The sequence below is a fragment of the Neopelma chrysocephalum genome, unplaced genomic scaffold (genome assembly GCF_003984885.1).
Source record: "Neopelma chrysocephalum unplaced genomic scaffold, ASM398488v2 Primary Assembly neopelma1_44, whole genome shotgun sequence".
NCBI lineage: Eukaryota > Metazoa > Chordata > Aves > Passeriformes > Pipridae > Neopelma > Neopelma chrysocephalum.
The window spans coordinates 1,183,826-1,206,678 of NW_020897703.1; the positions used below are offsets into that span (position 1 = coordinate 1,183,826).

The window sequence follows — 22,853 nt, forward strand, 5'->3', positions numbered from 1 at the left end:
ATTTGATGCCTGAAACATCCATTTGGGACAGAGCCACCAAGGAGAAGGATGGCACACAGTGCTGCAGGTCAGAAAGAAGATCAGAGGAGAAGAGTTCCCTAAACAGGGGCTTTCCCACCTCTCTAGGACATTTGACAGAATAAAATCAGTGAGGAGCTGCTACCTAATATCCTCTAAACACACACTGTACGTACACATACAACAGAGTAGCAGAAGGCAGCACAGACCTTGAAAAGCCCAAGAGAAAACTCACAAAAGGCACAAAGTCTGCTGTCCGTTTTATGTGCTCCATCATTTCACTGACTTTCTTGTATGCTCTTCTTCCACTGGGCTCTGAAAGGAGCTTAAATATCATTCTTTTTCAATAGGCAAACAGTTATTAAAATTAGGAAACAGAAGCTTTTCATAATATAGGCACCCTAGGAAGTCTATCCTATCCCATCTCATTCTTCTCCCTGATCCTCAATAACTAGTCCTGAACACAGAGCTTATTGCTCTGGTGTCACCCCAAAGCAACCAGACTATGGCTTTCAGGTGCTCTGTGATTTTCAGTTGTAATAAGAGAGTCCTTTCTGGTATTCTCGTGTTGCTAAGGAATGCTTAGTTCCTATCCCAGACTGAAGTTTCTCGCCACAATCATATATTCCCTTGGACGAACACATTAATTAAAATGTCACTGTGCCATTTCTTTCTGCATGAGACCATGGTTTTCATTTTAAAAATGCAGCAACAAGGTGGGAGAAATGCAAAAGTGGGCTGTGGGAGGATAACAGCATTACTAATTACATCTTCCACCTGCCTGCAATCCTGTGATACTACTGAAACATAAGAGTGAGACCCAACACAAGCAACGGGCTGCAAAAGGGGTCCTGGGCACTGCCCAGCTCCCCCTGTTCCAGTAGAACCAATTTGGATGACTTTAATAGTTGTTCATACCTTTCAGCTCTCAGTCACAAGGCTTGGCCAGAAGACAAAGATTGATTTAATGGAGAATGAATGTAATGCTCTGCAAGTAGCTTAGACTGCACCAATTAATCAATTACCCGAGTACATTCCACTTTAATACATTCATTACTATTCTAATCTTTAATCAACTGCTTGTTCCACATACTATGAGGTTCCTGCATTTCTGTGTAAAGAACAATACCCACTTTGCAAAGGAAAAACACCACTTCCAGTGCCAAACATGAAAAATCAGAAGCGTGTTGACTGCCGTATAATGTGAACAATCCTGTAACTAACGGCTTACAGGCCATGCTGGCACTTACTGTGGCTTTGTTTGATACACCTGTTAAAAATATTTATTTGACATTAGTAGCAGAAACTGATCTGAAGAATTTTTTTGCCTTCATGTCTCAGCTTGGCACATGCAACTGAAACTGCTACAACCAGTTACTGAATTTCCTAGAGTCAGAAGTCTTTCAAGCTTGTTTTCACTTTTTTAAAGAAGGAAAAAAAAAGTTTGCAAACCATTTGCAGCACCTCCAAGCCTTTAGCTGTATCACTTTCTCCTCTCCCCCTCTTCTGGCTCCAGGACAGGGCAACTCCATTCCCAGAGGAGATGGCCCCTTTAAAGCTGGAAAACCTCTTCCTTGGCTTTAACTGATGTCAGGGTATGCCCATAACACTATGTTGTTAATTTTTTAATTCACTTAATCTATAAAATGAGTGACCTGTATGTGACTTCTACAAGTCTATCAGTTCCTTTGGCCCCATAGGAATTCCACCTATTTGTTCCCATATAGGACAGTTTCTGCCAGAAAGTGCTCTGAACCCCCAGCACGAGCCAGGAGCTGAGGAAGGTCTTTCTGTAAGATCCTCTCTTCATCAGTGTGCCATGACTGAGTCCTGGTGACAGAAGACCAGAGGGTGGGGTGGGGGAGGAAAAGTGAGATCTCAGATTGAAGGTAAAAGTCAATCAAAAATGATCTGCAGTAGTGAGAAAAATGCGTTTGTTGATAACAAGTGTGGTGTTTGATGTGTGTACATACTTCACTATCTAGCCTTTCATCAAGAGCCAGAGGATTTATTCTTCAGGCATGAGAGATGGAACAGCTTAAAATGGTCAGTGACCACAGAAAGGATTAGCACATTATTATCTTTTTAATCCACAACAGTTATTTTTCAGGATTTATTGGAGCTAATACAAAAGTGATTAGTGTTCTGGTTTTGCCAAAGTAAGAGGTTGTTTACGACTCCATTCCCACACACGGCCTGTAATAAACAGATAGTACTGGCTGGAAAGTGGCCAGCAACAAAAAGTTTCATCATCTACATTGTATTCACAGAAATAGAAATGACTTGTGCAATTGCCAGTAAGTCCCAATAAGGACCTTCTAAAAGTAAAGCATAAAGTAAAAGTATGTTACATTAGCCCACCCTGCAAGCACCAAAATAAAAGGTGGTGTGGAAAGTTCTTCAGCTTTTTTGCCTTTGCTAGACGTGCTATTTTTACAAAAGTGGGATAAGCCAGCCCCCAGCATTCCAGGATCTCAGTCAGCCCCCGAGACATCATAACTAAAAAATGCCGAGATGTTAAAAATAATCAGTGTTATTTTTTGTATGTGCAGTCCAGTGTATGAGAATTCAGGATTTTTATTTTTCACTTTTGCTCTACATTTGTGATGGTTGGAAATGGATTTGTTTTTAAATGGAAGCTGAAATTCTCACAAAACTGAAACACCTAAGGTTTTCAGAAGAATCCTCAAGCGGACTTTCACAAATCTGTCTATGAAATTTAAGATGTTCAATCTCTTTTTTCAGAATAGCACGGGAACCTGAGACTTCAGGATTGCGTGTCCCACCCTTTCCAAATTGGACTTGTGCTCTTAAGAGTGCATACCATTTTAAAAGGTACTTAGATGGTTAAGTCCTACTAATTTGAGTTAGAGATCCTTCTCTATTTTTAAATATGTGGCCATCACCACCTTTTGAAAAACAGGGTTTATTATTTTAGATCTTTGGCTTTTGCAAGTAATACTTAAAATATTGCCACATTAGCAAAAAAGCAGAAGAGAACTGGTAAGCTGAAGGGATGGCCAGACAGACATGGACAGAGAAGTAATAAAACGAGAAAACATTCTTCTTCCCATCCTCTTATTTACACTGATTAAGTATATTTCTATCTGTGTTTGAAGCAGACTTGGAGAAGCACAATTTGTTACACATTAGTAAGGTTTTAGCTTTTCAAGAACAGAGGCATAGGAATGCCCTTTAGTCTTGCAAGGGGCATGAAACTGTACAAGGCAAATAGCACGGCTTACCCTTACCAGCCCAGACTGTGATAGCTTTGTCTTGCAGTCAGTCCTCTTTGGTCTGTTACAAGACACAAGCAAGCAATGTGTGGCCTCACACACACACCAGCCACTCAGGATTCTTACTTAGTATTTGAAAACACACCCCAGGCCTTATGGTATTTGCAATGAATACTTCTACTAAATCTCTCCAGCATGTAAACGCCCCTTTCTGAAGAAAGCTGCTAAAATTGAAGGAGAAGAAATTTAATTGTGGGTTGATTCCTTTAGTTCTTCATTCACCATGAGGCTGAAAGAACAACAGACAGGCTTGTGAAAGCTTTCTTTTTGTCTACAGTTTCGACTGCAGATCAGAAGTCTGAAGCAGATAAGGACTTCACAATGTCTGTTTTCATTTAAAGGTTATGTCTAAATTGCAATCACAGTATCTCAAGTGGATGTTCTGGGCTGGCTTCAGACCACTTAGATCTCGCACTGTGAACAGTGTGACTTTGGTAGCATGGAGAACAATTTTGGCCTGCAGCCCAAATGTTTACTTAGTGTCTGGGGAAGCCTTTGTGGCCTATGCTGGGTTCCCTCACTCCACTGCCAAGCTCAGCTGAGCCAGGCAGGCAGATGGGGTTTAAATCTCTGGCTTCACAGACCTGCACTTCAGCACTTGTGCACACCAGGCAGAGCACACAAACACCCTGCACCCTCAGGCTGCAGAATTTACTAAATTCTTCACATGCTGAGGTTGCCACTCTCACCCTTCCCCTGGCCTGGTGTGAGATCCCAAAGGGAAATAACATCTGCCAGTTCACCCCACTATGCTGGGCTGGAAAAGCCCAGAGGGACCAGGGAAGTGCTGGAGCTGTGCCTCTGTAAAGTTACAAAGGATTTCAACTATATTTAAATTAGTTGTTACTCTCCTTCCATTCCTTATATTCATTTCATACCTGCATCTCAGTTTCCATTAGGACTGCTTCTTGTAGAGTGAAGCTTTTAAGACTGAAGAAAATCCCACAAGGGTTCAGGTAATAGACTTCCCAATCACATGGCAGACAGGTGGAAAACATGAGAGGAAAACAGTCAATAGCTGCTTGCTATCTCACCCCCTCTGAACTGCAAAAATTTCTTAGGGAGCTGTGAATTACTCCCCTATTGTTCTTGCTACATTATTATTTTGAAGTGACTGGTGCCTGTGCTATTTGGTTGCCTGCTTTGTTTGCCTTATCAGTTTGCTGGGTAATGTATAATTAAAACAGCCCTGTTTTACCACCTCACTCAGAGATCTCTTTAGATAGTACACCAAGTGTGATAGCAAGAAAAACACAATATAAACTTCAACCGCTGCAGCTTCCTTGGGCATTTATTGAAACCCTCCCTTCTGGGATGCGTGTCTCATCAGGAACGGGCCTGGGCTACGAAGTAGAAACAGTATTTGTTTCCCAGTGACATCTGTGAGCGTGACAGTTTTTTGCAAGGCTGGACAATCCTCCCTAACTGCTCAGCATCCACCATTCCTGACAAAACATCCTAGGACGTACTTGGCATGTGGAGATACACCTGGAGATGGTGACTGCAGATTAGACAACACATTTCTAATCACTGGGTAGATACTCTACAAATGTCACCTCCCCTCACACACACACTGCCCGTGCTCCTTCAGCCCCAGCCACTGCTCCAACAACCCGGAGTCCATTCTCCTGTCACTGCTTCTCCAGAGTCTCAATTTATGTGACACATTCAATGCCACCTCTGTTCTCTCTAACATAGCCTTTTCTGTCTATCCCTAAATCCTCAGCTCCTGTCCAGGCTCTTCTCGTGTCTTGACAACGGTATCTCTCCTTTAAGAAGCAATTTCACCCTTCTCTGTTTCCTTCCAAATTCCACTGCCTGACTACTTCCCTAGTTCACCACTCAAAACAATCCTTTTTCTTCTCTCCCCATCTCATGTCTCCTCATCACATCAAATAAAAGCAAATTTTATTCACTTTCAGGACCTTCCAGAGCCTATCGTTCTCTCATACACTATTTATGCCTTCTCCCACCTTCAATAGGCCTGTCATGCCACCTTTCATCAAACATAAGATACATTTTCAAACATCTTTTGTTCTTTCTTCTGTGCTGTATCTCAAAGATGCGGACATCCAGCAAGTTATCTCATTGACCTTTCCAATCCTTCCCCTCAAACCCTCTTTGCCTTCAAATAGAAATGAAACTTGGCTGTCTTGGGAGCTGTGGATGTGCAGAACTGATGCTCCACGAGAAGCTGTTCTGTCTCCCTCTGTCTGCTTTACCTACCTCCTTGGGTCCAATGGTGGCCCCCTGTCTTAATCACACTGAGCTATTTAGCACAGGGACTATTTTTTTCACTCTTCTCCTATGAGTTTCTGAGCTACTTCTGGGAAGTGCTGCTTACAGATGAGTCTGCTGTAAAGTGATGATCCTTATGTTCTAGAAAAGAGTAGCTCAGGTCTATCCACTACCATTTACAAAAGTTTATATTTACTTGCAAAATCATTACTCAAAACAGGAACACAACCCCTAATTTAGAAATGTCTATGCAGAAACACTTTTCTCAACAGGTAAGAGAAAGCTCGATGTTTATTGAGGAGATTTTGCTGTTGCTGCTTAATACTGTCTCATCATCTAAACTTTGGAAATAGGTCCAGTAATCCTATGTAAAAAGCTGGCAAACCACATTCCTGTAATTCATTCAGGGCTCAAAGAGCTTATACATCACCAGTTATCACAGCTCAAATGCTGAATGAACCACCAAATCAAGAACCTATAGCAATCATCTCCCATATCCTATCTTCCCCAAGAAATAAAGGGAAACCATGGCCCTCACTGCAGGCCCAGTGTGAGATGATGATTAGTTAGGCTTCAACTATTTTCCACACTGTCAGTGGAGCAGAGATTTGGTCACAGGTGTTAGTTTGGGCACTTAAGATTAGCTCTAGGTGGCTGAGATAAAAAGAGCCTGTCAGCTTCATGGCTGAAGGAACTCTATAGCACAAAGAGACACCGAGCTCAGCCAAAGCTGAAAGACACTGTTTGAAAATGGAAAGAAACCTTTGCTTAAGGGCTCTTAACTGCTCTTGTTTGTCTTGGGGGGCATTTGGCAGGATGGTAGAGAAGTAGGTCTGTAAGCCTTTTATTTCTTCTCCCTTCTCCAGATACCAGGCAACAGTGCACCTGGGAGCAAAAGGACTAAATAGTCTTTTTCAAAAAGCTGCCTTGCAGAAAGAAGGCTGCTACTAAGGTATTTAGGCAATGGGAGTATCACTGCAAGGTCAAAAATAGGGGCAAAGTTATTAGGGCACGCCAGCATTACAGTCAGCAGGGCAAAAGACACCTTTTCCCCTAAGCTGTCATGCTGCACTTGGCCAAACCAGTAGCAACAAATAAGAAAGGCCTCACACACAGCTTGCACTGGTTTAATTGAAATCAGTTTTGAAGTCAAGTCAGTTCAGCAGGTATGAAATCCCAAGAGAATGCACTTAACTTAGTGCACAGACATCAATTTAGCTCATCTGAGTTACTGAAGTAGGCTAAATCAATACAAGGCACTTGTAAATGGATTTAAAAGAACATTCATGTGGGGTTTGTTTCAATTTAACAAGTTATGTTAAGGAGCAATTTTATTTAAAATCAAGTAAGGTTTCTTTGCTGGCTATCCTTAAACCCTACATTACGACTCTAATTATCCACAAAAGAAAGCATGGAGGAAAGCAGCCCATTCATGTATTTTGGAGCAGACTTCACTGAGTCTTGCATCGGATCCCACAGAAGATGGATGTGAAACCAGCCATCAGAACCTCATATCATAAACATCCCATTGCTGGGTCAGTAAATCCACTATCATGTAATGCTAAAGTCATGTGCCAATGCCAAGGGAGATCCAGTGACCTCCTCCAGTAACCTCTGAGATGCTGCAAACAGCACAGCTTCTGTCTTCGAAGCTCTGCCTATGCCCAGCCAGAAGCAGCAAGGAAGCCTTCTGATGCTGCTCGTGGAGGCATGTTGGTTTGGATACCAACAACAGGCAGGCATGAAAGGGTTTTGAAATGGCCCTGTACAGCACAGGTAAACAATCCCTCTACCCGGTTGCAGGCCAGTGCTTGCCAGGTGACACAGCCCTGACCTGCCCATGCAGCTGTCACTGTGCCATGTATCAGGCAAACTCACCATCCCACTGGAAAGAAGAAAGGAAGCTGCAACTGCATTTGCCCAGCTCTCCCCTCTCCTGCATAAAATTATGTCTGGCCCTTGTGAAGGTTGTAAAAGGATTCCATATGCTACAATGCTTATCTGAACTCAACCAGAGTGAAGGTAGTCCCTTCCAGCCCTCCGTTTCTCAGCAACAGGATATTATTTCCATGTCCCAGTTTCTTTCCTAGGACTGGCACAGTAAGTTAACCTAACACAACCTGTCTCCATACAGACGGATTTTATCTCTTTTCAGAAACAGCCAAAGAAAAAAATATAACATGGAGGGCAGCTGTCTCCAGAGAAGGATGCAAGGAAGAAGAGCAGTTATTAAACGGGGATGTTGGAGGATATATGCCCAGGTGGCAAGTGCCTCACCTGGCCCTCCTGCTGTGACAAGCAAGACATAATCTGTCCCACCCAGACACCATGGGATGGAAAGTCCCCTGAGCAGAGAAGCACACAGGCAGCACTGCCACTTCTTCCTCAGAAGAAAAGTAGTGAGGTTGGATAAGCCCCCTGACAAAGGAGTGATTGCAATTTATGTTTTTTCTATTTATACTAGAGGCTAAATTAACAGATTAATATTTACTTCCAGCCACTGCTACCAGCCTGAAGGGGAAATGGAGCAGAATGAGGCCAGCAGAGGTCACAACTCATTCAACCATCAGTATCATCAAATTTGCTCAGCAGAGCTTTGATTACTTTTCCAAACTTCAAGGCTGGTTTGTGGCAAAACATTTCTTTAGAAAGGGAGGAATAAAAGGCTAAAACTAAGGCCATGTTAACATATTAATAAATCTCTCAACTAGCAAAACTATTATCTTTATTTGGGAAGCTGAATGCTTCTGAATATTAAATCAAACCCACTCAGCTCTGAACATCTAGAAGTCTTACTCCTGGATGAAATGGGGGCTGCGTTGAGATTTACTGAGCTCACAAGGGGCTAACTGCACAACCCATGGGATTAAGCTGTCATGCATTCACAGCTATTAAAATATCCCTCTCAGCTCTTCTTTGACACACAAAGAGGAGGATGCTGCCCCTGCAACCTCACCCTATGGATATTTTAGCTCAGTGCCTGCTTGTAAGACATCAAGTCTCACTTAAAGATCAGCACTCTCTAAAGCAGAAGAGCCTCTGAGTCTGGCCATTGCTGAAGTATTTCATGACTGCCACCTTCACCTGACAGCAGCTCTGCAGTGCACACCTGTATCAGCACATAAGAGTGACCACCTGAAGCACGGCTGCCACAAGTAATAGTTAACTCAGCAGGAGCAAAGAAAACCACAGCCACGAGGCCACAACAGCATCATTTCAGAACACCTACATGCCCTGTGTAGGTAGAGAAAAAAAGACAAAACTTCTTATCTGCCCAGTTCATGTTGTACTTGAAGGATTCAGAACAATGATCCCTTCTACCTGCAACCGCTATTGCTGTTCCCCCAGCACAGCCTCCAAGGGGGTCTTGGGCAGCCAGTCCTGCCTGGCTGCTGCTCCTGTGAATTCCTGCCAAACAGCAGCCGGGGGCAACCCTTGGTAAGTGGGCTTTGACATCCAACTGAAAAAGTAGCATATGCTTCCAGTTAAAGAAATAAATAAACAGCGCTTTGACCACAGAATCACAGAATATGCTGAGTTGGAACGGACCCACAAGGATCAGCGAGTCCAACTCTTAGCCCTGCCCAGGACCATACCCTAGAGTCACAACATGTAAGAAGAGCCAGCAGTGTGCTTCCTTCTGGAGAAGGTGGGGAAGAAAAAAATAAAAAATTAGGGAGCTTGGTATCACCATCTCAGAACAGAACTCAGTCCTGGTGAGACTGCCAGGGAGCACCAACGCTATGGATATTCCAGACTTTAGATGTCCTGCCAATGCCAGTCAACATCCAACTCCCCCAAAACATACCTTGTACCTCTTGATTTGGCACAAGGGAATCTCTTTTATCAACCCCTGTGGGCTTCTTCCACATCCTAGGACATCTGCAGCTGTGTGCACCCCAGCTTCCCCTCGAGCACATAGGGGACAGGGTGCTTTGCTTTCATCCTCCCTCTGTCTTAGGGGAAGATAATTACTATTGCCTGGAAACACAACTCAGTTAACTCCACCAGAGATGAGAAAGCCATCTCCTGGGCTACACATCCACTCTTCTTCCTGTACAATGCTAGCAAAGAGTAATTTCAGTAGGATCTGGACTGAGCCTTCGAGCCAGGGGATGAACTCAGTCATGACCTCAAGCTTGCTGCAAAGCTTGCCACTGGTTCAGATGCACTTAGGTGCATGTACTCAGGTGCATGTTGTTTTGGCTTTAAAAAAATGAACCATCACGCTTTCATAAAACAAATTGTAACAACACTAAACCAAGGGCACTGCTCCAAGACATAATGTTGTCCTGCATCTAATTCTTCACTCCAGAACCACAGAGAGATATACTGGGAGCCCAGAATTGGTCATATCACTTAAAAATGAGCAGAGATGCACAGTTCAGGCTCTGCATCCAGTGTAACCTCAGAGTGATTGCCCTGTGCTATAGGGACAGCCACAGTAGTCTGACACCAGTATAATGTATGAAGTTCAAACATGGGCAGCAAGCAGCTCCCAAAAAAATCCAATTTACCCTGTCAAGAAGCAGGTTGTTCATGTCAAACCATGTTGACAGACCTGCACCACAATCAGCAGCTGAGCCGATTCATTTACAACTTGCTCTGTGTATCTGTTTTCCATTGGGCACACTCCTACAATAAAGGAAGTATTTTATGACTGATACTGGGATAAAATATGAGCAAGAAACAACTTTTCAACCCTTTTAAAGGTTTTTTTTAAGACCTTTCACTTCCTAGACCAGGCAAAGAAGCTAAGATCAGATACTTCAGTGAGTCAAAATCCAATGGAAAACAAAATTCAGTCTAAAACAGGTTCATTTATTATTGTTCAATTAACACAAATTACCTTGATTTGTTTGATTGAAAATTAAATTAATTTATAGAAGAAAGCAAGAAAAGCTGCTAAAAATCATAAGCCATACCCTTTCATTTTTAAACAAAAGGTGGTTCCTGGCAATTTCAATACTTTTCCCCGTGTTTTTCAAAAACTATTCCTTTCTCACAGAAAGCGTCCCTGTCACACATTTTTCAATTTTAAAAAAGTTCTCAAAAATCTTCCACTAACTGAAGTCTAGTGGAAGTCTACACCCAGGAGGTTGGAGCAGATGAGCAGTAGTCTTGGAAAGAACATCTTGAACCTCTACACGTGGACTCAACCTCTGCCTCCCGCCCTCAGGTACTCGCACCCAGAGCCATTTTGGAAGGTGACTGACCCTACAGTTCCTACGCCAGTTAAAAAACATCAGCACGAAAAAAAAAGGGGAGGCAAAAATCCAAAACCACACAACCTCCCCCCCAACATACAACAACAACAAAACCAAAAAAATCCCACCAAAAACCCCACAAAACCCAAAGAACAACACCAAATTCTCTTCTCTCTAGCATCACAGAGAGAGATGTTTTTGAAGCTGCCCTTCCTTCTGTGCCCCCCACATCAAGAGTCCCAGCAGTTTCAAACCCAAAGCACGTGGCTCTGCTATTTCTGACTGGCAGAAGCAGAAGTCAGCTCCCGGAGGAACTCCAACGTGAGCATAGCGTTTGTACAACGATTGGATGGATGGATGTGCTCTCACTTCTAAGCCTTAAAGAAATGAGAGTACATCTATGAAAGTTTCACCAAGGAGAAGAAAAAAAAAGAAAAGAAAAAAAGGCAAAGCAAAGGGGTTTCAGAGAAGACAGCCCCTTGAGCGATTTCCAAACATCAAAGAAAAAGGCCTCCAGCATGTTCTCCTCATCTGATACCTTTGTTCCCCCACTCCATGCCTGCAGGCACGTTCCGAGTGATACAGAAAAGGCTCCTACAGCCCACAGACAGCTCCTGTCCACAGGCATTACCTGTGTCCTGCTCTGATTACCTCACACTGGCACTTCAGACCAATCACAGCTCATTTTACATGGCTGAATCCAGGTGGGGCTGACAAAGAGTCTGGAGTCCCAGAGAACTCCAGCAGGTCTGTATCAGACACAGTCCTGAGCAGCCTGTCTGCTCCTTCATCTTAAATGCAGGTACCATCCAGGTGAGCACTTCTGCTCCGCTGTTAGTTGTGGGGAACGTGCTTGAATGTTTCCCACTTTCTTACCTCTGCTCACGTGGTGATTTGCCTTCTACAGGGCTGCATTTCTATTTTTATGTTCCCCTCGAGCTTACCTTGCCCTGTCCATCTCTGGTTTGCCTCGGCAGCTTTGCAGAGATGCAGTGCAGGTGCCTGTGTGTTTCAATGTTTCCAAAGCACACTCACAAACACAGCATATCCAGCTGCCTGGAACGGCTGCCCTTGGATGCATCCCAGTCAGCATGTCCACTCCCGTAGGGCAGGGAGAGGGGAGCAAACAAGACAGGTCAGAAAGGGTCTCTGGAGACAACTGTAATTGTCAGTCCCTTTTACTTTGCCCAGTCACATAAAAAAAGCTCCTGACAGTAAACTCCTTGCTCCCCATCAGGGACTGCTGTTATCTGTGTGCCAATTCAGAAGCTAACAAGAGATTTCCTCACCCTGGAAACTGCAGGCAGGATCTGGCAGCATAGCACTGCAGATGGGTTCAATCTGTTGGAACTCTTTTCATAGACTAACACAAAACACAATCCTCATAACAGCAGCATTTCCCTTTAACATCCCAGTGGACAAAGCTTGTGTGATCAAACTCTGTTTCAGATAATCTCTTAGTAACCTGTTGGCCCTGCACTGCTGCACATCTCAAGGCTGCTGCAGACCCACTCAAGTTACAACTGCCCCACGTTGGTTTTGATGAGACCAGTCCCTGTACTGGCCATGCTGGGACTTTGTGACACTGCAAGAAACAGGTTTGTGTGCAGGCAAGGAACAAGCAGGCTGGGATGGAGCTGGCCAAGCGGAAGGTGGGAGCACTTGCCTCTGTCAGCCTGCAGGCAGTGAAGGCTACATGACACTCACCCCTGTGCTGAGCGTTTGGGGGGCTGTTCTGCCTCCTGTGTCTGTAGGGGTTTTTCTGGAGCTACATGGAGCAAATGAAAGTTTTTGGTTCATTGCCTCTCAAGTCCTTCCATACAGGGTTTCTAGGGAATTTCTCTCTGCAGTAAATGACATGAAAATGAACAGGCATGAAAATATCCTAGGAACACCAATTATTTCCACTCTGTAAACCTGGGGATCTGATCCACCCTTCTTTGAACTCAGCGGGACTTCTGTATCTGCAATGAATGGTGTCCTAAAGCCCAACTAATAATTTCTATAGGCTGGCAAGAAAAGCTAGGATAAGGAGCACACTGTTGGATTTGCGTTTAAATCCAGGTCTGTAAGCATATACTGACTTGTAGGCATACACTGCCCTCCAGACCTATGTGCAAATGCCACTGAGATTCCTCTGCTGAGCTTTTCATGAAGGCACTAAACTTGACACCTGATTCCCAGAGTTTCATGCCATTTTGAGCCCTAGATGTCAGCAGCCCCACACTGTTGGAGGCTGGTCTCTCTGCCCCAGCAGAGGCCCACAGCTCATGTCCACACTGCAGATAGTGGCAACTGGACTATCTTGCTCAGTAATTTGCCTTTTGCCAAGTAGTGCCGATAGATCGCATTCCCCATGTAACACAAGACTTTAATTACTTCACAAAAGCACTAAATTCCTTGTCAGCTGTAGCTTGTCAGAAGGAAATAAGAAAATCAATGAGTTCAGAAGACTGTAGAGAGAAAGAGGGGGAAAAAAAATGAAAAAAGCCCCACCCCAAACAACAAACACTGAAACTACCACTTCTTTCTTTCATCTGAACTAGAGAAGATACAATAATGGAGTAGCAAGGATTTTAACTTCTAAAACACCCAGACAAGACTTGGCCTGGGCTGGGGAATACAATTCTTGCAGCTCGCTCTTTCTTTCTTTCCCGAGCAGGCTGGGAGCCAGGATATATTTTCTCAGTAGTGCTGTTGCTATAAACTGTAGGATCCTCCTGACTGTAACACTTATTGCATTTTACTTAAGTTACAGTGTAGCTCAACACAGATCTGTCTGCCAAAGTTGGATGTTTTGAAATGTCACCCATTCCTGACCCGTGTGATTGAAATGGAGGGATTACTCTGTTCAGATGTTTAACTCCCTCCAAAGCACATGGCCAGAAAAATCCCTGTGCTGCTAAAGCTCTTAAGTCACGGAAGTCAGGCAAAGCTACTCCATTACCAGAAGGTTTCAGTACTACTGGATTTATCTTGATTGCCCACATTTCTAAACAGCTAAAGGGTGTTTCACACCTCCAGAACACAGAGAATTTCTTGCTTCATAATTGAAAAACACACAGATAGAGAGAACTACTGCAGAGAGGCGAAAAAGAGAAACTGCCAAGGAAAAAGAGCATGAATGACATTATTATTTTAAATGGCATTATCAGGTAACAATGGCAACATATCTGGACGCATTTTATAATGACATTTAAACTAACGTTTGTCAGTGTTAAAAGTTGAATTCCACATCACACCAGATCCTCTCTGAATAGCACTTTCAATGACACTTTCAAAATAAGTCTAATTAAAGCAGGCAAGCATTATTGGCTCTGTTTTACAAGTGGTATGATTCACAAAATAAAGCAGCAGATGTGTACATTACCACAGGGCTAGGAAGGATTTCCTCTATGTACTCTAGACCCTAGTCTTTACCAGCATACCCTTCCTTACCCAGCAGCCACATAGTTCAGACTCTGAAAGCCCAGAACAACATGCTTCTGTTTGCAGAGACTGTAGTTAAGACAGAAGCGATCTGCATCCACCTCGCAAGGTTATTTAGCCCAAGCACAGGGCCCAAGTGGTGTGGTTAACACTATTTCCAAAGCTAGCCAGGCTGGATGCTGGCTTAAGCATCCCTGTACAGAGCTGGGCTGCCTGGTGTAGACATGCCTTGAGTCAGCTATCATTAGCTGGTATTAATCCTGACAGATCACCCTCAACACAACATCCTTAAAAGGGCTTAAGTGGGTGTTAGGCACTAGTTAACTTATAAATTAAAGCATGAATTAAATTACCCACTGAAGAAAGTAAAGGGCAATTTAAATTTCAGTTCATTATTAAGTCAAAGCAAGTAAGCCAATTTACACCAGCTAAGGATTTGGCCTGGTTTCTCATCCCCATGATTTTAAGCCTTGTTTTGTTGCAGGAAAAGCTGTGTGACATGAAGTTATCCTGCTGCACGACATTAGAAACTCACATCAATAATTCTGTGTATTACTTTCAAAAAACTGGTTTAGACCATTTGCAATATATGTGATTCCTTGTTCATATGAAAATATTGGGGGAAAGTGGGACACCAGCAAATACCTTTACGGGGGATCCTTTGTATTTCCAACTAAAACCATTTACCAACATATCATTATTCTGATGAGCTTTTTGCTTAATTCTTTGCCATGATCATTCCAAACAAGATTGCACATTTGTTACACCAGAGATAGATTTGAAAACAGTAAAGTGCTCTGAAATAAAGAAAATGGAGCATAAATTGTTAATCAATAAGTTGCAAAGAATCACAGACATTAGTTATGCCATTTAGCAGGACAAAAGCATATCCAAATCCTTTAAAGTGATTACAATTTTCAAGCCTTGCTGAAATTTAAAAACCACTGTCCCACCTTTGTTACCGGACATAATAAGTATAATAAGTATAAATCTCTCGGGGCTCAAAATCAGTACTTCTTTCTGGCTGTATACAATATATCTATTTGCTTTGATAACACCTGTGAGCAATTTTCTGCTAGCTGGAGGCAGTTGCTCCTCAGCCTGCAGGTCCCTTATCTGGGATTCCTCTGGGCCACATCTGCAGTGCTAAGCTGAGGAGTGCCTGGAAGCATTCCCAGGCACTGATGCCAACTAGCAGGGAGCAGCCCGAGTCCATGCTAGTGCCTGCCTCTGTGCTCAGCACAGGATGGCTGCACACACGCTGCCAGCAGAGACTGGTCTCTGGACTTTCCTGTCTGTCAAATCACACCTACAATGAGGAGAGCAGTAGCTGGAACGAGGTGATTTTTTTTCTAGGAAAAAGTCTAACAGTGTCCTGGGAGAGAGGAGACAGATGTGCTAGCAGGCACACTTGCATTTATGAGCGTGGGGGCAGCCACAAGTCTCATTCCTTTTCTCCACCGGGACAAGATGAGCAAGGGGAACACATGGCTGGTTCTGTGCTGTGTCCCCAAGGTCTCTGCCACCACAATGAGCCCTCCTTTCTCAGGGGAAGCACAGACACGGGAAAGGAGGTGTTCCTCCCTTTTCTCCTACCCGCTGGCTTGTCACAAAGATGTGCTGGGATACAAATGCCTCCATGGTCAGCGCAGCTCTGAGGATTCAGGGAAAGGAGCACACCTGGGCAGTCTCGGAGCCACTGCAGCTTCTCCTACAGGGCAGAGAACTCCTGCAGCAGCCCTGCACGCAGAGGGTACCATAGGGATTTTTAAACCAATTCCTCATCCCTCCATGTATCCTAGCAACCCCTCTCCAAGGTTAAGAGGCAATGCCTTGCCCACCTGTTGCATAGCAAGCCTGAGGCAAGTTACATATTGCTTTCTTCCCAGCTCATCCTGCTAGCATGAAGCCACAGAGATTAAAAAACATGCCACAGTCAGCACACTCCTGTCCTGTCTTCTCGGGCTGGGGTGTCACACACAGGCATTCACACCTCTGAACATCATGAACGCAGCAGTGGCTCCTGGTCCAAGGAAAGGTCTTGCTGACACAGGCCGAGCATTTTGTGATCAAGGCAATGAAAAGGGGGTGGCCTTAATCCCTGCTGCAAAAATGATGTACACACAGCGCTAAACGAGCTCAGGTCTTGAGTGGGTATCTAAGTAAGATTTCCAAAAGAATTTTATGTCCAAAAAATGCCCAGTGAACAAAACAGAAAGAAAATTTGACTCCTCCCAAGCCCTTCCCTTCAACCTGATTGGGCTGCAATATTATTATAATAAATGAGCAGTGCTTGTTAAGAAAAAAAGCCAAAAAACTGGCAAATGAAGGGTTGAAAAGCAACCTTTTTCATGAGCGATGCTATTCTTTCCCCCTCCAAAGCACCCTTTAGCATTTTTGATTTCTTGAGGGGGGAAAATAATATTGAAAACATTATAGGAATAATCACAGAACTTTAAAAGTTTGCTTTTAAAAGCAAACTTTTTTTTTTAATTAAAAAAAATGTAATCAAATTTAAAAAAAAACAAACAACCAATTACAGAAATGTGTTGATGGGGAAATTTACAATGGATCACTTTCTACATCCAGTGAAGATGTTTCTTTGTCTCTGGTTCTCCTGCCCATAAAAGTAGATTTTCTTTCTTTGGTTATCACTGACCAAATACTTTAAGATACTATATCCATTTGTCATTTGAACCTCAATTATCTCAATTTATTATCCATCTGGATTCCTGCAAAAGAAATAAACAAACAAAAAAACTGAAGATTTTTCTGCCTTTTTTTTTTGCATTACTGAACTAATCCCTGCTAAGTCCATTTCAATCTAATATATTCAAGGAACTCAAGGGTTGTACAGGCAGACACAGGGGAGCCTCTGTCCCCAAGACCAATAGGGAAGATAAGGTTAACATTGCTCAAAGATACATAATTTGCTGTAAATCTCTTACACATCTTCACACAGAGGAAAATATGGGATACTTCATAAGTGGTTTTAGATCTTGTGAGTTATCCCTCTTTCCCCACTCACAAAAGATAAATGCCATAATGAAATGCAGCCATCAGGTATTCTCTGTATTTGGAGTGCTCCAAGTGTGAAAAATGATTATGCCCTTTCACTGGATAAGTTAAGGTTGACTGCCTGGCTAGCTGGGGAAGACAGGTATGATTTGCACTAGCTCCCAGGCCATGACTGGAAGAAGGTGGCATAACCTTCTTCCTCAGCATCAGTTATTCTGCTCATCTCAGGCTGAAGAATATGTTCAGTATGTCAAACCTGCCTTTTTACTGTAAGGCTACTTGGCAGCTGAATCTGCAAACTGAGATGAGTCCGGCTGAGATGGCAGCAGCCACTTCATTAGTTCAATGTCAGTTTGGTTTTGACATGTTTGTGGAACCACTGACTAAGTTTTTATAACAAGTGAGAAAAGGATTTTATAGCTAAGATTTCTTGCAGGTGTCACATAAATTTTAGGATGTGGTCCTGGCCTGAGCTATACAAACAAAACTCTGTGTTTTGACAGACATCGTGAGTGAGAATTGGATCATGTTTTCTGTGTGAGATAAAACTTACTGCCTTCACAGCTGTCATTTTTTTATAGCACAAGGGAGGAAATTCAAGCATTTAAAGTTACATTTAAAGATGAAAACTTGATAGACATATCTGGCAATAAAAACACAGCTGTTAACAACACACTGAAAATACTGCAATGGTACAGCACAGGAAGCTGAAAAACACTGTCTGTGGTGAAGGCAGAGGAGAATCTGCAGGTGAAAGCAGCTTCCTCATTTATTTAACACAAGGAGTAGTGCTGGTGTTTTCATATTGTGCAGCAGTGGGCAGAAATACCCTCAGGAACCCATCATCCTGCACTGCACAAATAAGAACAGAACTTCCCCCAAACTTCTGTGAACAAGGCATAAGCACTGGAATGACAATTCTTCACATACAAGAGACATGTTTATATTTTACTCAGGTGGAAGAGATGGAGCATTCAAAGACAGTCTCTTGAAATCTCCAGTGGACTTGAAGGATGCAAGCTCACGAGGGCTGCTGCTTCTTCAATTTAATAACTCACTGGTGGTTTCTGACGTAAATATAGAGCAAGGGGAAGACACAGAATAGGTTCAGACACAGCTGATCCATCACAGCCTTGCAACACCACCAACTCCCACATCCACCAGTTATTTTTATGCAGCTACTAATGCTAAGGATGTGTTATTGAAATAAATGAAGTATGAATATGCTCCAGGAAGAGCATGTGCAACCAGAGGCAGGTTAGGGGTTAAAATAGCCAGGTGCCTCTTAAGCAGTGTACAAAATGGTCAATGAACAGCTGCTGAAGAGACTCATGAGGCCCTGGCACATGCTATCTAGAAAACATTGAGTATTTGGAAGCACACACTGGCTCATATTCAGCACCCAGAAGCTATTTAAGTGCTCCAGAGAGACGAGTTAGTGTTATTAAAGCACTTTTCTTCCAAGAGACAACAATACATTTTGAGCCAAATAATCCCATCAGAGACCTTTCTAAACACCTAAATCAGATGAAGTGGCTGTGATGATCTCATGTTAGGAGAGACTCAGGGGCTAAGCTAAGGCAGGTTTTCTCATGATACGTAAAAAGAAAATGAAACTATTTGCTGGGCAGTTTTAGTGCTGTGTCTATCACATCACAGAGGCTTCCAGAGAGCACCTCTGGAATCTCAGGAACTGCCTATGAGCACAGGGAAGTTGGTTCAAGAAGAAAATCCTGAGCAGAAGCCAACAAAATCAGGGGTTTTTTACCTTACTGAGCAGCAAAGCCACAGCTAAATGAGCCTTAAGAGTACAACTCTTTCCTCCTGGCAGAACAGCCTCAGACCCAAGAGGAAAGACTTCCAGCCATTTTCTGGCCTTGCTCTCACCTCTCTATCTCAGTTTCACCCAGCCTTAGTGTCCTTTACAAAGCATTTTTGAGACTCACAGACCAGAAAACATATACAAAGAAAGAGATACAACTATTATTACCAAATGCTATGGCTGTGTGTTATGTGAAGGTTTAGACAGTTACAATGAACTCCCTAAATCAGAAAGGTGGGAAGATATACAGGAACAGAAGAGAAGGAAATTAGGTTATGACAGTCAGAGAGAAGAGTAGTAGATGGTAGAGATTTAGAGACCTTTGGGAAGCACTCTGATATCGGCATGATGATCTCATAAGAGAAAATTGCTAAAAATTGTTAAAAATTTGACCATAAGAAAGAACCTGATCAGAAAGAGTCAGCCCAAACTGGTTTATTTTGTAAAGTACTTCAGGCCTCGTTTTCCCTCCTGTTTTTGAAAGCCTGGTGAGGCTCAAACGGGGATCTCTAAGCACTTGTATGTCACTCTGAATATTGAAAGAAAAAAAAAAAGCAAAGAGAGAAGGGTGCCTAAATAGAGTTCAGAAGGTTCCCACCTCTCTGTACTGAGGTTCAATCTTCACATCCAGTTCAGGGCAGTGATTTTCAGTAAGCTTTTAGCTGCTAGCAGGAATAAGGCCATTTCACAATCACCAAAGCTTAGGGTAGAAATTATAACAGTTGATGAGGAACTAGGTATAAATAAAATACTTCCGGTGAATTCCATAAAAGGAGGTTACCTCTGCTTAATCTTTATTAAGTTACAGTCCAGTGATATTTAGCCAAGTTTTAATCTCCAAAACCACTGACTGTAGATCCTCAGATGGGAGAAATGAAGTGTTGATCTACCCCACAACACGATCCAGCCATGAATTTACAGATGAACATAAAACCATGGACTTTGCTTACATTTCTGGCTCAAGAAAATAAGCATGTCTCTCATTATATGTAATGCACTATTTTTGCTTAGAAAAAGGCGTTCTAAAATTAAATACACAAAAGATACAGTCCCTCTCACCCCTACTTTTTCCCCAACAGCCCTGTGCAGCAGCAATGGTGACAGACAGCAGCAAGAGAAGAGGCTCAGGAAATGCCAAAACTAGGACAACTTGGCAGAAAATACCCTACACCTAAAGCAACACATGTGCCATAATCAAGGATTACAAGGAAACCAACATGCTCATGATATGAAAACTCAGAAAAAAATTTCACCTACTCTTTCAGCAATTATTTTTGTTTCAAATATGCTCTTGGCATAACTTCCAAGCACAGTATTTGACCAGTATTGAGAAAAGTACATTCATAAACCAAAAAAAAAGAATGAAGTACTGATGAAACTCTCATACAACTGCCAGCCTCTTGTAGTGCCTCTATTACTTGCAGAATGCAAGTGACTGAGGGCATGGAGGTAAATACTCAACAAGCTCATTTTTCTTTTCTTGCATCTAATCCATCACATTTGCAAGTTTCACTTACCTGTCAAGTTCTTCAGTCCAAGTTCCCTGAGTCCAAAGTTCCCATCCTTTCTGTAGTTAAGGAATATTGCCAAAGCATACCGCTCTTCGTAGAGTTTGGTCCCACGAACGATGCGCAGGTTCTCCAATGGCAGGTATTCAAACTGGTTCAAAGCCACCAAAACATAGCCTGTCACTTCTCGGATAGACTGAAAGGCAAAAATGAAACAAACGCATTAGATGCGGTCCATTTTTAACTGTCCTGAATTTCCCATGTAGTGGATGCTTTAGTATGAGATGCTGCTACCCAAGGAAAAAAAAGAAACAAAACCACTTTTGAAAAAAAAATTCGTTTTCAATTTATGATTTCAAGCACACTTCTGTTTCAATTTTAGTGAGTTTGTTAGAAATAATTGTTGGAAAGGTAGAAAATAGAGAGGTGCTCCTTTTTCTCAGTCTAGTAAAACTTGAGGAGAAATTCACTGTAGGGTATTAAAGATTCACAAAAGGATGACTTTGCACAACTCAAGGCAGAGAGCAGGTCAAAGGCCTCTGCAGTACATGAGCAAAATCCACTGGGGAAATGCCATAGTTCAGATGAGATTGTCTGTTTGCAAGTAACTCTGTGCTGTACAGCATATTTCAGGGTGGCACTGAAGGGACACAACGTGGAAGACACCTCTGGAAGAGCTCACCATCGAACAGGAACAATGGTAGACGGGGGGCAGGTTCAGAAGAGTAAAGACTAAGCACAGATGTATTAACACACATTTTTGTACTTTTAAGTGGAATTGATCACTGAGTATTTGCAAAGATTAATCTTGAAGTTTCATTTGGAAGTGCTGGAACTATACACCAGTCTTTGATCAAAACTGCTATCCAAACCTTTTTAGCAAAATCATTGCTGCATCTTTGGGTAGTTGAGATCTTTGTTGCCTTTAGATTAACTGCTCAATAACCCTCCTGCTCATACTCAGGAATTGATTGCCTGGGTTGTAAAGAGAAAAAAGACCCCAAAACCCTATAACTAGAAATACTTTTTGAAAGCCCAACAGCTTAACAAAACTAAGATGTTATTACAAAAAAAAAAAAAAATCAAAAAAAACCCCCCACAAAAGCACAAAAGCACCCCAAATGAGAAAAGTATGCTCCTGGAGAAAATAAAGTTTTCACTCTAAGGAATTGAAAGAAGTGGCTCAGAAATATGCAAATGCCTTTGAAAAGTGGCATTTCAACACTCACATAGACCCGATCATCCTTACCAGGACTTGACACATGCTGGAGGAATGCTCCTGCCCAGAGCTGCTCCCAAAAACAGGACCTTCACATTGATATGTTTTTCCAAGTTCACCTAATCCCACGCCCGCAACAGCCTGAAACCACCGTATATGTGGATATTTATGTGTGTATGCATATTTAATGGACAGAAATTGATATCACTACTTGTGTGCTTAAGTGGCTGTATGTACTTTTTCCTTCCCTTTGGCAAAGTCAATACCTTAAACAAAACACTGAAAGAAAAATTCTGCTTAGAGTAACATGCACAGACTATAACAAACATGACGGGGACTCCAGTCAATACTGTAATAAAAACAACCCAACAAGCAACAGCAGGCATCGAATTAAATGTGTCGTGCATGTATCATTAATAAAGGATTTTGCTTTGCTGGTTCAGGGCTTTACCACGATTTCAGACTTATGTGTGCTAGAGCCTTTTAATTAGGCTTATAGAAGGTCTGTAATATGATTAACACATGTGATAGTGTACATAAGGAATGATTTCTATGCCACAAAATCTAGTACAGTTGTCCTTGCAAAGTCAAACACTTGTACTCAGCTGAAGCTGCTGAAATAGCTCTGGAGCTATTTCCAGACTTGCCATCTAAACAGAGCCCAGTGTCATTACAGGACTCTGATGAGAGCCCAGTGAGCAGAGCTAGGTTGAGAAGTATGGTTCAGTAGCTCAGTATTAAATGTAGACCTGCATTATACCCTGGGACACTGATTCCATTATAATCAGAAGCTCTCCAGCACTTTCATGATAGCTCTTTGCCTTCTGACATTTCAGCTTAGCCAGTTTGGTCAGGAATTTGTTTTTCATCATATGCAAAAATTTCCTTAAGCTAACTTTTTTTAGCCTCTCTTCAGAATTCAGGAAACATTTAAATTGTACTCATGGCTTCAATTTCTGCTCTGATATTCCAGGAATACTATGATTGCTCTAATTAATTTAAATAGATGTTTAACTTGGAATTGAGTGGAAAAAAATTTAAAAGCAGTTCCAAAACTGTATCTGAACAAGTCCTCCCTGCCAATTGTTGTCACTTGTA

General features: G+C 42.5%; 1 protein-coding gene across 5 annotated transcripts in view; it reads right to left on the reverse strand.

Moving 5' to 3' along the window:
- ERBB4 (erb-b2 receptor tyrosine kinase 4) overlaps positions 1-22,853 on the reverse strand; it is a 608,029-nt gene that overhangs the window by 269,030 nt on the left and 316,146 nt on the right. For all 5 annotated transcript variants that reach the window (XM_027678007.1, XM_027678006.1, XM_027678008.1 and 2 more), the window contains one exon: positions 20,546-20,732. In XM_027678007.1, coding sequence (XP_027533808.1) covers positions 20,546-20,732 — 187 coding nt within the window. The remainder of the gene's footprint in view (positions 1-20,545; positions 20,733-22,853) is intronic.